This window comes from Curcuma longa, chromosome 11, assembly GCF_044706935.1.
Source record: "Curcuma longa cultivar G26 ecotype Majalengka, Jawa Barat chromosome 11, ITB_CL_G26_1.1, whole genome shotgun sequence".
Taxonomy (NCBI): Eukaryota; Viridiplantae; Streptophyta; class Magnoliopsida; order Zingiberales; family Zingiberaceae; genus Curcuma; species Curcuma longa.
Window position 1 is genome coordinate 5,291,152 of NC_133871.1, and position 16,281 is coordinate 5,307,432.

General features: G+C 35.6%; 1 protein-coding gene across 1 annotated transcript; it reads left to right on the plus strand.

The window, feature by feature from the left end:
- The first annotated feature begins 380 nt into the window (after window positions 1–380).
- LOC141837013 (DEAD-box ATP-dependent RNA helicase 13) lies at window positions 381–15,892 on the plus strand. The gene is given in 13 exon segments (XM_074724501.1): window positions 381–780; window positions 884–1,276; window positions 1,339–1,529; window positions 1,846–2,040; window positions 3,220–3,396; window positions 3,760–4,148; window positions 5,329–5,509; window positions 9,490–9,594; window positions 11,652–11,792; window positions 11,910–11,975; window positions 14,546–14,698; window positions 15,283–15,364; window positions 15,451–15,892. Coding segments are annotated over 13 exon segments (2,307 nt in total). The 5' UTR covers window positions 381–602; the 3' UTR covers window positions 15,507–15,892.
- The last annotated feature ends 389 nt before the right edge of the window (window positions 15,893–16,281 follow it).

The following is a 16,281-nucleotide window of genomic DNA, read 5'->3' on the forward strand; positions in this document are numbered from 1 at the left end:
CTCTTTCCCACATTCATCCGCACGCCGCATAGTATTATTGGTATTTTATAACAATAAAATTATATTCCTTATTAAAAATAATGGATACCAAACACGGTAATGTAATCATCCTTGTAATCAAAGATTACATATATTCTTTCAATTAAACATAGTAATGTAATCATTACATTATATTATATTACAAATTTGATTACATTACAAACGTGATTATATTACGTCATACCAAACCTAAATGCTATATTTAAAAAACAATCTGTAGAGTTTTATGATTTTCAAGAATTCAAATTTTTGATAGTGTATTTTAAATTATTAAAAGTTTTAGGGGTTTTCGATTAGAAAAACGATGCTACTGCCCTAACCAGAAAGCTGCGCTTTTCCTTCCCTCGCCCACTGTCTCCCAGGCGTCGGCTTCCTCTCCGCCGGCCGTCCCTCACTCTCAACTGCACTTGCTACGGCGTTCGCATGCGCTAGTACTTCTCTCCGGCGTCCGCTCCTCGCCTCCTGCACAGAGGACGCCCCGTGAGTTCCATACTTGTTGCAGGTCGCCGTTCCTTTCCTTTCGACGCCACCCGTCGTCTCAGGACCTGAATTCCAACTCCACGATGCCGGAGTCTTCGCCTCCGCTCGTCAAGGCGAGCACGTCCAACCGAAAGCATAAGAAGGCGAACCCTTCCAAAAGAGAAGCAGCGCCGGAGTCGGATCAGGTCGATTCGCTAGCCTGGAACGATTCTCTTCCTTCTGAAGACCCTTTATTTTTTATCGAGGGAAGCAGCGAAGGAGGTTCCTTTCTCCCACTCGTTTTCTATTGTGCCCTGGTTTTATAACGTTGGTTCGATTTTCTTTGTGCTCCTAGTTCTATATTGCGTGGTTCTGTTGCGTTTAGGGTTTATTTCTTTGGAGGAGATCGACGAGTCAGTGTACGGACTTATTGGAGAGGTTCCGGATGTGGAAGATGGAAAGAGTAAGAAGAAACTTAATTATGACTTGAAGTCGAAGAAGAAAAAGAGGCAATGGGATGAGGACGTAGAGATTGTGGAGGATGGCTCACATCTTACCAATGTGGAAGATGGAAAGAGTAAAAAGAAACTTAACTATGACTTGAAGTCGAAGAAGGAGAAGAGGCAAAGGGATGAGGAAGTAGAGATCGTGGAGGATGGTTCACATCTTACCAATGCTGATAAAGGTGAGGAGCCATCCAAAAGTAAAACGAAGAAAAGGAAGGTAATAAGGAATAAGAAAGATTCTGAAGAGAGTGAAGATTATAAAGGGTGAGTTTGTTTTGCCATTTCCACCTCCTCTCTTTAAAATATGGATTTGTTGATGTTGTTCCTGGCCTAGCAGACATAATCCAACATAATTTTACTGGTGATGATGACAACGAAAAACTGATTCTTGATGAGGATGAAGTTTATGCTTGGAAAGAGTTAAGGCTTCATCCCCTTCTTATCAACTCAATACGCCGGCTCGGATTCAAAGAACCCACTCCAATTCAGAAAGCCTGTATTCCAGTTGCTGCTCATCAAGGAAAGGTTGGATCCTTTGGATTAACTTCTATGATTATATCCCAACTTCAATTACTACAATCAGTATCATTTATGCATTAGCTGGTTTTTTCCTAGTTAGCTTAGTAATGAATAGATTGATTAGTGATTTTTAAGATATGTCATCGTAGTTAAGCCTTTCCGGGGAATTTTCCCTTGGGTAATTTCCTCATACCTAATATCGGTTCAAGTATTAGCTACTGGGAATTCCCTTCCGCCAATAGTTGTGATATAATATTTTGGAGATTTTTCATATTTTAGAAACACTTTTTAATGATTTTTCCTGCTGTTTATGGTTAATCAGGATGTCATAGGTGCAGCAGAGACAGGTTCTGGTAAAACACTTGCCTTTGGGCTCCCTATCTTGCAACGCCTCCTTGAAGAAAGAGAAAAAGAGGGTAGATTCCTATATGATAGCAATAATTCAACTAAGAAAGTTTTTCACAAAGGTCCTCTTCGAGCTCTTATTATCACTCCAACAAGGGAGCTTGCTTTGCAGGTGAGAAGTAAATTTGACCTCTTCTGTATTGGCAATAGTAAGATTGGGAACTTCCTTTTTGCTAAAATAGAAGCTACAGAAATAAGTTTTATTTCATATATATATTGTGTGTGTGTGTGTGTGTGTGTGTGGTATTTTGGAGTATTTATTGACCACTTTTGTTATTTTTTCCTTTTGCCATCTATCTTCATATATCTAAAGTAAAGGGAAAAACCATAAAATTTCGGTGAACTTTAGATGAAAACTAGTTGTACTTGTGTAGGCAAGAAATGCTAGTTAAAATTGAATGAGTCCATGAGTTACGATTGCAGACTTTGCTCTAATTTAACCATTCATAGCATCTTAGTTCTATATCTTTTCTTAACTTACATGGCAGTAGATGTTCACCAGTCTTACCAGCATCTTCAACCTTGTCTTGTAGTTTATTGTGATGGTGTGATTTATAAGTTTATCTTGATATCTATAGAATCATTTAATAATTGTAAACATATTGCCTTATTTCTTATATACACTTCTCTTCTTCCAGCTTCAGTTCTTGTTTTCTTAAGTGTTTGTTTTGGCATTTCATCTTTCTCTCTGGACCTATTATCTTCTATTATTTTCTTAATGATGTTATGAACATGTTTAAATCTGGGCTAAAAGCTAGAGGCTAACTTCTTATATACATCTCTTTTTATTTGTTCATTTTCTAAATTATTTTTCATATCCTTGCATTTTAACCTTACAATAGACATCTTATTCTTTTCTGTAAATTCCTTATTGCACATGTCTTGCTTTCCTTCTTCATGGTTTGGAATGTAAAAAACTGTTTGATTCCCTGTACTCCTTACATCCCAAGTGAGCTATTTGTTGAACTGCTTGCTTATTGTCTTCCTTCTAACTTTTAGAAGTACTTCAACCTTTAAGCCTCACACTTCTATATGGAGATGCATGTGTAATATTTGCCCTTTATACAGATTGATGGATTATTTGCCTTGTGAGTGAATGGTGATGGTGCATTAGTTGTTTATCCTATTTTATTTTGTCCTTTTTTTACTCCTCTAGTAGACAGTGAAGTGCTTTGCATCAATAGGCTGATATTTTTTTTTGCAATAATGTTGATTGCTTTGTCTTGAAAGCATATGAATTATGATATTCAAGTGTTGGTTGCCTTGACCATATATGTTGGTCACTTTCTAGGTATCTAACCATTTGAAGGAAGCTGCAAAGTTTCTTGATATTCAAGTGGTCACTATAGTCGGTGGAATGTCAACAGAAAAACAGGAAAGGCTTCTTAAAAGGCGACCAGAGATTGTTGTTGGAACACCAGGACGGTTGTGGGAGATTATGTCAGCAGGAGAAGAACATCTTGTGGAGGTTAGTTTTGAAGTTGTTTCTGCGGAATATGATCCTTGGTCACTATTAGTCAGTTAGTATTTGGATCAATAAGAGTTGTTTTTAAGTTGTTCAGGAAAATCTGGAGTAGCATTTCTTCCACTGAGGAATGGGCGTAATATTTTTATTCTGTTATGTAAAATTATTTTTTTGATGATCTTTTGGACCTGTGGTGGCCACACATATATAAAACACAGAACAGAAAAAATAAAATAACATTCTTCCTAATATTTTCCGTATTTCTAGTACTTTTAGATAATCCTCATATTTGATCCTGCATTTCCTAGCAATTGTTGGCTTCTCCTCAAATCTAAGCATACTAATATTCTTATACTTGTATTACAGCTGCACTCCTTGTCTTTCTTTGTGTTGGATGAAGCTGATAGGATGATAGAGAAAGGCCATTTTCATGAGATGCAGTCTATCATAGATATGATGCCCATGGTTAATGGTTCGGCTGAACAAAGTACGAAAGGGAGTGCAATGTGCAAAACCGTTCCAAATTTACAGCAAAAGAAGAGACAGACATTTGTATTCTCTGCAACAATAGCATTATCTGATAATTTCCGTAGAAAACTTAAGAGAGGATTCTCTAGTTCAAAAACATCAAATTCAGATGCGCTAAATTCGATTGAGACACTCTCACAGCGAGCTGGAATCAGACCTGATGTTGCAGTTGTTGACCTGACAAATGCTGCGGTTTTGGCTCATAACCTCGAAGAATCCTTCCTTGAGTAACTCACACTCTCCCTTTCATACTTCTATATTTGATTGGAATTTGCATTGATATTACATCCAGCAATTTGTCCCTCTCTCTTCTTTTCCAATATAATGGTCTTATTGTACTAGGATTACATACTAAAATGGATATTTTGTGTTACTTGGCATCTTTTTTCCTTTTTTCACTCTATTTAATGCATTTTTATCAATGAATTGGAACTTCCTTTACTAGATCCTACAATTGTCTAGCAGTTGGATTATTTGCCATGAATAATGGATGGAGGTAGGGTAATTGCTGCCGACTAGTATTTTATGCTTGTCCCATCAAATTGTAGGCTACAAAATCCTTGCTTTCAGATAACATTAGAGCATCATGTCACATTAATGCAAGGGTTTGCGGGCTTTTTTGAACTGTAGCATTCTGATCTTAATTATAAATATCTGATGATAATATTCTCCTTTCTTGTCTGTTAACTATTACATTTCATCTTTTACTAGATCCCACTTAAACTTTTTCTTCTTCTTTTTTTCCTTTGCTTTCTATTTTTATAATTTTTTAAATTGATTTTATGATTTTTATCAACCAGTTTGATATGATTGATAGTGAGGTTTTTGGCTTGGTGAATTCTGATGCTGGCCACATACTATGGCATGAGTGATTGCAAAGCTTCAATTTCCCATGTGTCATGAATGGTTTTCACTGCCAAGGTTTAATTTTTAATTGATCCGAGTGTGTTTTAGAAGAAATGTGGTTCTTGCTTTCTTTGTTCCTCTGAAATGACCTTTGAATGTAAATGAGAATTGCTTACACGATAACCTGTCCTCTTCGCTTGTGAGCCTATATAAATCTACATTTGTAATCATGAGCATGAATCTAGAAAATAATTGATGAGGGGCATTACTCCTACATTGATAGTGGGCCTAAGCCCTTGTAGGTTTCAATGAGATGTCTAGCTTTCAAGATCCTCTTGAAAACAAATAAAAGAACTTTTTTGTGAGACTCTTCTAGACTGGATCATACTTGTACTTGTCCTCTAGTCTTGACCAATATGCAAAAGATGCCTTCATGATACTATGTTTAGATTTTGTTACCTTTGATTTTTTCCTTACAACTCATCATGTAACCTTGGCGGCATTAAACATCATTCTCAGTTTTCACATTGTGTATTAATATGTATCTTTTGGTATTTGCAGATGCAGGGAAGAAGATAAAGAGGCGTATTTATGTTACATATTAAGTGTTCATGGCCAAGGCCGAACTATTGTTTTCTGTACATCAATTGCAGCTTTGCGTCGCATTTCTTCAATTTTGCGCATTCTTTGCATCAACTCTTGGACCCTTCATGCTCAGATGCAACAAAGAGCCCGCTTAAAGGTACTAGAAATTTTGAGGCTACCACACTGCATCAAAGACTTCTTTTGATTTTTGAGTGGAAAAAATTACTAGTTATTTTGTTCATCAGCATAAGTGGAGGAATCTATCTATCTATCTATCTATATATATAAATTGTTATCACTAAAATTTTGTATTTATAGACTGAAGATATGACCAATTCAGTGGTTTGTACAACCTGTTACAAGTAAAAATTAGTATGGGTTTTAGTTGGCGTTTATGATCTTATTTGGAACAAATTGTTAACATTTTGTAACATTTTAATATGTGTTTGTAAGACGAAGTTTTTTTCGTTATGCAGGTCATTATCCGACCACGTCCTTTTATAGAGTTGTTTCGGGTGCATCATTTCTAGTTAATGCTGAACATATTGAAGAATGTCGACGGCCTCATGTGCCGACTGAGCCAGTTCGGAACCGCCGGTTCGACGGTTCATGGCAGGTCGACCCTTAACCTTAACCGCCCAAGACGGTTACGGTTCACGGTTCGGAACCGCCGGTTCACGGTTCGGTTCACGGTTCGCGACGGTTCGAGATTATTATATTATTAAAAAAATTTAAAATTTAAAATTTATTAAAAAAAGTGCACTTCGGGGAATTTACCATCCCAGTCGACTGATTTAGTCAAACCAAGAAAACGGCTATTGAATTGCTGAAATCACACTTGATTTTTGTCAGAATTCAAAATCTCAGTCGATTTTGCCCTTACTGATGATGACACATCACAGTCGAGTCCATCACCTTCAGTCGACTGACGTGAAGCTCTAGTCGAGTCGTTATACCTTCTGATTGCCATCAGTCGACTGGCCTTCAAGGTCAGTCGACTAATCTCCAGAAACGACTCGACTGGAGTTAAATCCAGTCGACTGATGAGGCGTATCAGTGTAATAACTTAGTGCCAGTCGACTGATCTTACCACTTCAGTCGACTGACACTAGTGAAAAATGGCTGAAATGAATTCTTAACCAAGAGTTTTTCTTTCCGGTCTTCTCACTTCTTTCCTCGCACTTTATTAAATTTCGCAAGGACTTTCCTGCACACTTATTGGTGTCAAACATCAAAATTTAAAATTTATTAAAAAAAGGGCTTGCACTTATTAAGTTGTCTACGTATCCCCTTAGGGTATAGGGGAATCAAAGCCCACGTAGTTCTTTTACATTTCACCCTTTTACATCACTCACTTCCATTTCCTCCCGTTCCTCCCGTTGTATTCGTTCCTTCAGTATCAAATTCTTCGGCTTCGTCTTTTGAAAGTTGCATTCCTTGGATTCTTTTCTTCGGCTCTGGTCCAATCGTCGAGTAATGCTTGGGCTTCCAATGAGTCGGGAGACATAGTTGATCGTCGTTCATCTAATATGTTGCCGCCGGCACTGAATGTCTGCTCCACAGCAACAGTTGACACTGGACATGCTAAAATTTCTTTGGCAATTACGGAGAGAACGGGAAAGCTTTGAGCCTTCTGTGACCACCACTTTAAAATATCGAAATCTTCACTATCTGCTTCATTAAAATCAAAAGAAGTGGTAAAATAATTCTCAAGTTCCTGTGTGGAACTTGAGGATCCTCGTGGACGTTTCGTCCGTTCTTTTAATAAAAGTTGTGCTTTTGAAAGTTTTAAATTAGTACTAATAGTTTGTTGTTGTGTTTCAGAAATATTAGTTTGTATTCCATATTTCACATAATATTGATTATAAATATCACATAAATAATTTCTAATAATATATATAATATTAGCTGGATCAGGAGAAGAAGGATCTTTAACAGGAATTAAAGCGTCATAGTATAAAGTTAGCATTTCTTGTAAAACTTCTAATTTAAATCTAGGATCTAAAGCAAATGCAACTAAATAAATTTCAGGAATTAAATAAAAATATTTTTCCCATTTAGTTTTCATAGCTAATATACAAGAAGTTAAAGCTTCATTATTGATATGTTCATTTAAAATTAATACTATACTACAAAAATTCACTAAAACTAAATGAGCAGTGGGATAATAAACACCGGAAAGTTGTTCGGTTGCATCATTAAATACTTTTAAAATTTCACAAATATTACTACAAATATTCCATTGTTGTGAAAATAAATATATATTAGTATTACTATTTTCTGCAAAAAATAAACATAATAAATCTTTATATTGAAATGAATCTTGTAATAGTTGATATGTGGAATTCCAACGTGTTGGTACATCACGTGGAAATTTTTTAGGTCTCATTCCATTAGCTTTACAAAATCTACCCCATTGTTTCATCATAGATGGATGAGACCATAAATATGAAATTGCGATTCTAATTGGTTTAATATAATTTTCTAAAAGTCTTAATCCATCTTGAACACATAAATTTAAAACATGACATACACAACGAATATGAAAAAATAAACCACCAATAACAGGTTGGCAAACAAATTTTAGTTCATCTATAGAAGCGGTATTAGAACTAGCATTATCTAATGATATTGAAAATATTTTATGAGTTAATCCATATTCTTCTAAAATTAAACATAATAATTGTGCAATGTTATGGGCAGTATGTGATTCATCAAAAACTCTATAAGCTATCAACCTTTTTTGGAGGATCCAAGAGCTATCAATCCAATGACAAGTCACACCCATATAAGAATGAGTTTGCCAATGATCACTCCAAATATCGGCACATAAAGAAACTTTATTATTTAATTTACTAAATTCATCAATTAAATTCTTTTTTCCTTGTTTTACTAATTTTTTAATTGTACGAGTAAGTGTAGTCCTAGGAACACGTTTAGCAGATGGATTAAGAGATTCTTTACAAAAATCTTCAAATGTGCATTTAGATCCAAAACTAAAAGAAAGATGTTCTACGGAAACAAATTTAGCTAATGACTCTCTTAATTTATTATCAGAATATAAAAATAAACCGGAATCAGTACTACTACCGCTAGAAAATCTAGATAATTGTGTTTGAGAACAGTCGAGTCCATATTCTGTCGGGTGCTTCGTTTCTACATGTCGTTTTAACGATCCATAGCCGCCGCCGGCTTGGAATTTGTAGGAAGCATTGCAATGCTTGCATTTTGCACGCATTTCTCCCGATGGAAGAGTGACTTTCTCAAAATGTTTAGTGAAAATAGAAGATTTTAGAGGAGGATGTTCCCGAACCTTAGAAGTAATTGCTTCAGTACTTCCTTGTGTTTCGGGCGTCGGAAGGTGTTGGGCCTCGGTCTCATCATCGGTGGATTGAATGTTGGGGTCCTCGTGCGCTATTTCTTTTCCCCTCCGAGATCGATGTGAAGAACTTCCACCGCGGCCTCCTTCCATTGTAGTCGAAAGATGGAGTCGGAACTCGGAAACGCGTAGAGATTAGAGAATGCGAACTTGCGAAGTTGAGAATGAGAGTTAGAGAGTAGAGAAAGTGTGTGGAAATGATGAAATGAACTCCCTATTTATAGAATTTGGATCATAACGGACACTAAATCATAGCCATTGATCAAAAAACGATCAAATGATCTTAGCCGTTGAAAAAAAAATCAAAAAAAAAAAAAAATCCAAACCGGCGGTTCGGAGCCGTTGAAACCGGCGGTTCGGAGCCGTTGGAACCGCCGGTTCCAACGGGAAAACAAAAAAAAAAATTAAAATTTTGAACCGGCGGTTCAACCTGCTGGTTAACTCGGCGGGCCGCCGGTTTCACACCTCTTGAACCGGAACCGGCCCGGCATCTTGCCGGTTCCGGTTCGGCCCGGCTAACCGGGTCCGGGCTGGACCCGGCCCGTGGTCGGGTCTAGGTGCACGAAACACAATGTATTATGAGCCAGTTAATAGGAGGTGATAACTCATCATAAAAATTTCAAATAACGAGTTAATTATGATGCAAATATTATATAAGGAGCCCTATTGCTTGTTGCATGTTCTATTATGTGGTATGATAGCACTGAGCTTATTCTGCAATTTTAATCATTCATGAAATCCTTTATGTGAATTTCCAGGAAAGCCTTCGTCAATTTCCTGTTCATTATGAATACATGCCGGAAATAATGAAGCGCCTTTCTCTTGCCCGTCAAATCGACAAAATTTCTCACAATGTTTCCCAGGTGTGGAAAACCGTTTTCTTATCCATGTACTATTTAGCTGGCATTATTGCTTCTTGTTCATCAAAATGGGCATCACCACTTGCTAACTTGCTTTTGTGATATGCTATAACGTCTTATGGGTATATTGATTGTGAATAAGACATTTGTGTATTTTTCTTATTCTGAACTTGATGAAAAGAAATTTCTGAATCTGAATTCTGAGAATGCAAGCTTGGTTAGTATTCTATTAAAAGTGCATGCCAAAATGTATGTTCCAAGTTCAATTTTCAATTTCTTTGTCTATTTTGAACACTAACATTCAGGCTGATGCAGAGAGAAGCCCAGAGATTTTTGAAGTTTAAATATTTACGGTACATAAAGATTTTAGAAATGATTGTCTTCACAGTAATAGCAAGATTTTCAGAACAAATTTTCTTCCAGAAATTTTGTCTGAACATTTGTGACAAGTACCAGTAGGTAGACCATCACATATTTTGGTTGGTTTTGTTAGGAACCACCTGTTCCAGAAAATACACACATATTAACTATACTATATACCAAATGCTATATCATTGTTAGTCACTCCTGTGCTTCTAATGAAGTGATTGCTGGAGGAAATGCTGACCTGTGATGCCATTTCTGCTCTTTGGTAAGCTGCTTTGGTCCACCATTGCCTCTCATCCATAGGAAAAGGCTCAGATTCCTTGATGCCGATCAACAGTAATGGGCAGCCTTGATATAAAGCTAGATCCATTCATCCATTGTGAGTCCAAACCCATTAGACTTGTTATAACAAACTCATTAACTAATCTCAACTTGCTATCCCGAACTCATCTTCGTCAAGATGAACTCATCTTCGTCAAGATGATGATCCATTGTGATCAGTAATAGTGTTGTCTTGTTTTTTGTCCCCTTTTCCTCTTCTTGCACCAAGTTGACTTCACTTGTCCTTGTGTCAGATGTGTTTCCATACTAGATCTGTATCCATTTAGATGACATAGACTTTAATCTTTTACTCAGTCGCCCTTGCTCATATTTGTAAGGCGCTCCATCATGTGTTACATCTCAAGTTCTTGAACATCATTTCCCCCTAACCATTAAAACCATTATGTACTTGTTTGGTTGTTAGGTAATCCAACTCCTCTAGTTGCTCAGCTTCACGTTACTTCTCAGCCTGTCATATATGAAGTAGTTCCTTAAAAATCATCAAGCTTTTTGCAGGCATTTCTTCCATTAGATAACATCACAATTAGCTGCTGGCAAGGTGTTTTTTTCACTTGTGCAATACACTGCAGTATATCATATTGCAGTTATTACACTACCAAAGTGATGATTCTCTCGTTCTGTAGCATGTTTCCATCCAGTGTTAATGATATTAAATTTTGACGCTATAGAAATATGAAGATATTAATTGAGAATGGTTTGATTCTTAATCATCTTTGCAAGATATTTAGTAAGAGTTTAAATTACTTAGAACAAGTTTATTTACTTTTTTAATGGTTATTTGTGTAGATTGTTCTTTTTCTCTGTGTAGGTAGATTCTTTGAAGTTCATACAATTTCACCAATTTAATTGACTGATATCTAGTTTGCTGATTCTCTTTTCTTGTCTGGCAGAGTTTGCTGCCTTCATTTTCTCAATGCTACACATTTCATGGAATATAATAATTGATATTCTTCGATGATAACAATACATATTGGTTGTTCTGATTTAAATTCATTAAGCTACAAATTGGTCTTAAGCCATATAATGGATGATATTGTCATGAGGATAGAATCAAGTACTTTGGCACATCAAGCACAGTAATGTTTTCATACCAAGTTGAATACACCTCTGAATGGTGTATTATATTTAAACTTGAGATTTCTTTTAATATGGTTTAGGTTGAGAACAATTATGGGGGTATTTATATTATTGCGCCAATGAGTCCATCTCGGTTCTACTATGTTGCTGTAACAAATTGTACACTCTCATCATGGCCTTTCTATGCTCTCATATTGTACAATTGGAGAAAACCAAGTATCAATGATGTGTTTTAGTAGTTTTCTTCACTTTTTTTGCTTATATTGCATATCCAGGAAAATGTCAAGAAGAAATGGCTTATGAAAAATGCTGAATCTTTGGACTTGGTAGTGGAAGAGAGCGGGAGTGAAGAAGATGTAGTAAAAGGATATAAACAGAAGAAAATGAACTCTGTTCAACTGAAGAAGCTACAGCAGGTTCATTATCATTTTGATTTATGGATATGTACCACTAAATTCTTTTATGCTTGAATTTGATAAGATCTTTTGACTAGTCTAGTAATGTCATTTTGATCTTGGTGTTTGTGTGTGAAGGAATTGAATGATCACCTGAAACGGCCTCTCCAACCTAAAACATTCTCTCGTCGCTATTTGGCTGGTGTAAGTTGACAGTTTATTATACATCATTTTATGTATATATATTTTTTGCTAGCATTCATTGCAAGGCGGTTTTCAATCTTTTCTTTATTGAAATACCTATCAATCTCAAGGCTTCAGACTGCCACTCCTATTGAGTCATCTAGAATAATTTCAAGCCACAATAACTCTTGTCTCTTGTATTCCAAGTGTCATAGCTCTTGCCTTCTTATTTCGCCATATCAGTAAATGACCAACTCTACAATACAATAGAAATAGTGGATCATCATTCAATAAAAGTACCTGCATAACCAGTGCATTTATAAACTTCTACTTACAATTCTGTGTTTTTGGTATCACATAACTTCTCGTAGTGTAGCTTTAAGATGTTGAAAACTTCTCTGTACAGCTTGCATATATTCCTTTCTTGGTTCATGCATAGATCTGCTAACCCCCAATAGCATTTGCAATATATGGTCTGGTATGTGAAAAATAGATTCAAACTAACCTGTGATACCTCCCTTTTCCAACAACACTACTGTTTTAATCATCCACTTACCTGTGGTTCTGATCAGCAGGAGTTGTTGCCACTCTACTTCCCAAATTTCCTGTCTCTGAGAAAATCTAATATACACTTCCTTTGGGTGATGAAAATCACTTCGTTGCATAAGATTCGAACTCACAAGCTAGTTCTCTTCTTGGCACATCGTTCATCATTTTCTTATCACAAAGATATCATCCACATGTTCAAGTAGCATAGTGCCGTTTCTCTTAAATAACTTAATGAATAGTATGATCACCTCCACATTGTCTATATTCCATTTCAACATGGTTTTAATAAGCCTTTCGAACCAAGGTCGAGGTAATTATTTCAAACATATAGATCCTTTTTTCTGGATTTGCGGACATTGTAAAGTTCTTGTCTTTATGTAAAAATGTTTTTCGCATCAAATTGAAGTCGATCTCATCCAAGAAAAGGCCATCCAGAAAGGCAACCAAAAGACAGTAGAGATATTGATGATATTCATCTTAGTTACATGATGAAAGTCTAAGCTATCCAGTGGAAGATATCATTTCTCAAATATACTGGTTTTAAAATCAGACTGGACCTGGCATTTCAACCAATTAAACTGTGAACCAGTACAAAATGCGTCCCACTTTGAGAGAGAAACTGGGTGATAAACAAACCAGAAAAATCTTTAACCGTTAACCGGCATGATTTTAAGAAACTCAGCTTCTGGCACGGTGGAAGGTGCTTGCCTTGTATTGAGTTTGACAAGTTTCAAATCTTACTGGAAGCATTTTTTTTCTTTTTTTTTTTTTAAATTGCATTTCCCATTAAGTGCTTATATATTTATAAAACAAGTTTAATTATTAATAAATTATATATATAATTACAATATTTTATACCTACAAAAGTTATATTTGTGACATCATTTTTTGAGTTGACGGTTCCACTAATAGATTTATCTATATCACTTAATATATTTATTGAACACATAAAATGTGTCACATCCATAAAGTATTAAATATATTTCTAATGTCATTTTCCTGGTTAACTGGTTTAGCCGGTTCGATGAGACCAAGCTAACGACCTGGTAGGATTACCAGTTTTGTCCAGTCCAGTTTTCCAAATTGCAAAATACAGACTAAGCAACATCATTTACCTACCGTTGCAAATTACTTGCATTTTTTACCATCTTTCAAATGATCATCAGATTGTAAGTTACATCATATATATATGTTACTGTAAAATGGAATAGACTATTTCATTCTTGATATTGTTAGATTAATTGCTTGTTCATCTTGGACACTGTTTCCTGTAGATAGCCCAGTCGAAGGTATCTCTTTTCCTTGAATGACTTGCATCAAGTGTTCACTTGTGACTTGCATGATCTGCAAGTTGCTTATCTCCATGGAGAACCACCTGGTGTTCACTGTAGGGAGACTGCCACTCACCGATGGAAAAAAACCACATTTCCCACAATACTGACTCAAAATCCCACATATAAATTGGTTTTTTCCCAATTTCGTAATCCATACCCATAGTGAGTTGGATTTTATTGGAATTTGAAAAATTGATGAGATCTTCCAAAATATGTTGGGTCAACGACCCTAACAATCTTTCTTGCACTCTACATCCTCTTCAGAAGGAAAGGCAAGTCTTTTGGTGCATCCATGATGAGATTTGAGTTGGTATTATAACATCACTATTGATTTTTTTTCTTAGTATTAATACTCATTTTATGAAGAAAACAAATGTTAATATCATTTTGATTTTAAAGAATGACAGCGAAATAAAGTTTCACATGTTGATTGAAGCATTTCATGGAATAAATCATTTGTGCATGCCTAAAACTTTTATGATCAAATCAGTATTGGTTGGAAGTTTAACAAGCTAGAGATTGGTTTAGCCCCCTTAATCCTTATATGGCCAGAAGCAGATGCAATTTAACCCTTCGCTGTAAAAGAAAACGATTAATATGTATAGGTTTGATATATGTTGGCACTTTTACACTAACCACTCAGTCTCCACCTTGAGTCTCTAGGATCTTTACTCTCTTATTTGACGAGTATTTTTGTTATTTGATCAGGCTGGTGTTTCTCCTCTCCTCCAGCAGCAACTAGAAGAGTTGCAAAAGTGGAATACTACTGAAGCAAAAAACTCTAATAGGAAACCTGGCTTTTTGGTCATCGGTCAGGATTTGGTTGAACCACTCCAGGCCCTCCGCAGCTCTGGTCATGAGGTAGCTGATTTGCTATAAAATTGTTCCTTTGTTAGATATATATCTTAGATCCGGGCATGAGGTAGGTGATTTACTATAAAATTGTTCCTTAGCTGTATATCTTGACAGTCTTGCAATTCTTTCTTTGTGCATTTTTTTCAGTCATAATGAAACTTGATCATACATGTTAACTGGACAATGATGTGTAACGCTATTCGTACCACACTTGTTTTCTTAAGAAAATGATTTAGAAATATTGGTGGGATTGCAATGCATAGGACGCTGGAAAATTTAACTCAAACCTGGGCATTAGGTACTCGTCGAAACCCAACCCAAACTCAAACATATACTAAGCAGACTATTTAGCAAACATACCTGGAAAAAATGACAATCTTCTGGTTCTTATTATGGTTTGGTTTCCACGACCTAGCACTTGTTGACTTGAACAATACAGACCGCTTTGCCTCTTGATTTATAGCTTGTCTATTTGATTCATCACTATGCTACTTAGATTTGTTTAACTTGTTATATGTCAGCTTATTGAATGTGTGATTCGTCACTTGACTTTTCCATTGCTGTATCCTCACCTATTTTCATACTTGTAGGTATGTGTCAATGTAGACAAACAGAAACAAATAAAGAGGGAGGCTGAATCCTTTAAACGCAAAAAACTAGAGGAGAAAAAGCGTATGTTCATGTTCTATCTTTCTCTAGCTTCCATTGGCTTTCGACAGTATAAATTGTTTCTAACGACCAGCATTTGGTTTCACCAGGTGCACGTGAGAAGCAGAGACAAGAAAGAAAAAAGAGAAAAGAGGGCCTCAAATAGTGGATTACTAGCTCAAGTAGTCGATGGACGAATTGCTTTTGGGGTAGTTTATCGATCTAGTTTTGTCGACAGTTTCATCTCACATCTGGAAGTCAATTATAAGTTCCATATGAGATCGATACGGTATTACATAGCAGAGAGAAGCCTTTTCCAGTTGCACTTGAAGTGAGTTTGCTTTGCTCTAAAAGAAAGGAAGAGCTAAATTAGAGACCTACTGAAATGTGTACAATCAGAATGTGTTACAAATTTTGATAAAAATATATTACCTGCATTTTTAGAGTAAAATTGGTATGCTGTCTAATGTAGGTTCGAGTGGAATTCAAAAAGTTCTGAGAGTTATCTTGCAGATTATTTATATAAATTTACAGCAATCTAGTTTTTGTCTAGATGAGAATCTCTTCCATTGTTAAAATTGATTGATGATATTTGCAATGGCCAGCCTCCATAATACAAAGCCAAATTCAATACTCAAATTTTCAGTGTTGTAAGTTAACAAGCTTGATATGTTGTGCTTATTATTTTCTTTATTTGTGAATACTACTATTTCTATCATAATGCTGCAAGAATGAGAAATCAAAATAAGCTATATATATTTTTAGATAATTCAATTATTTAATTTTTCGAATTGATGTAGAATTGTTTTTCTATTGAAGAAAATTAATTTTAAGATTGTCCTAAATTTTAAATGGAATGAATATTTTATTAATAAATCTCTGTGATTAATTGGATGAAATTTAAATACTTAGATCATTATATACATATATATATATATATA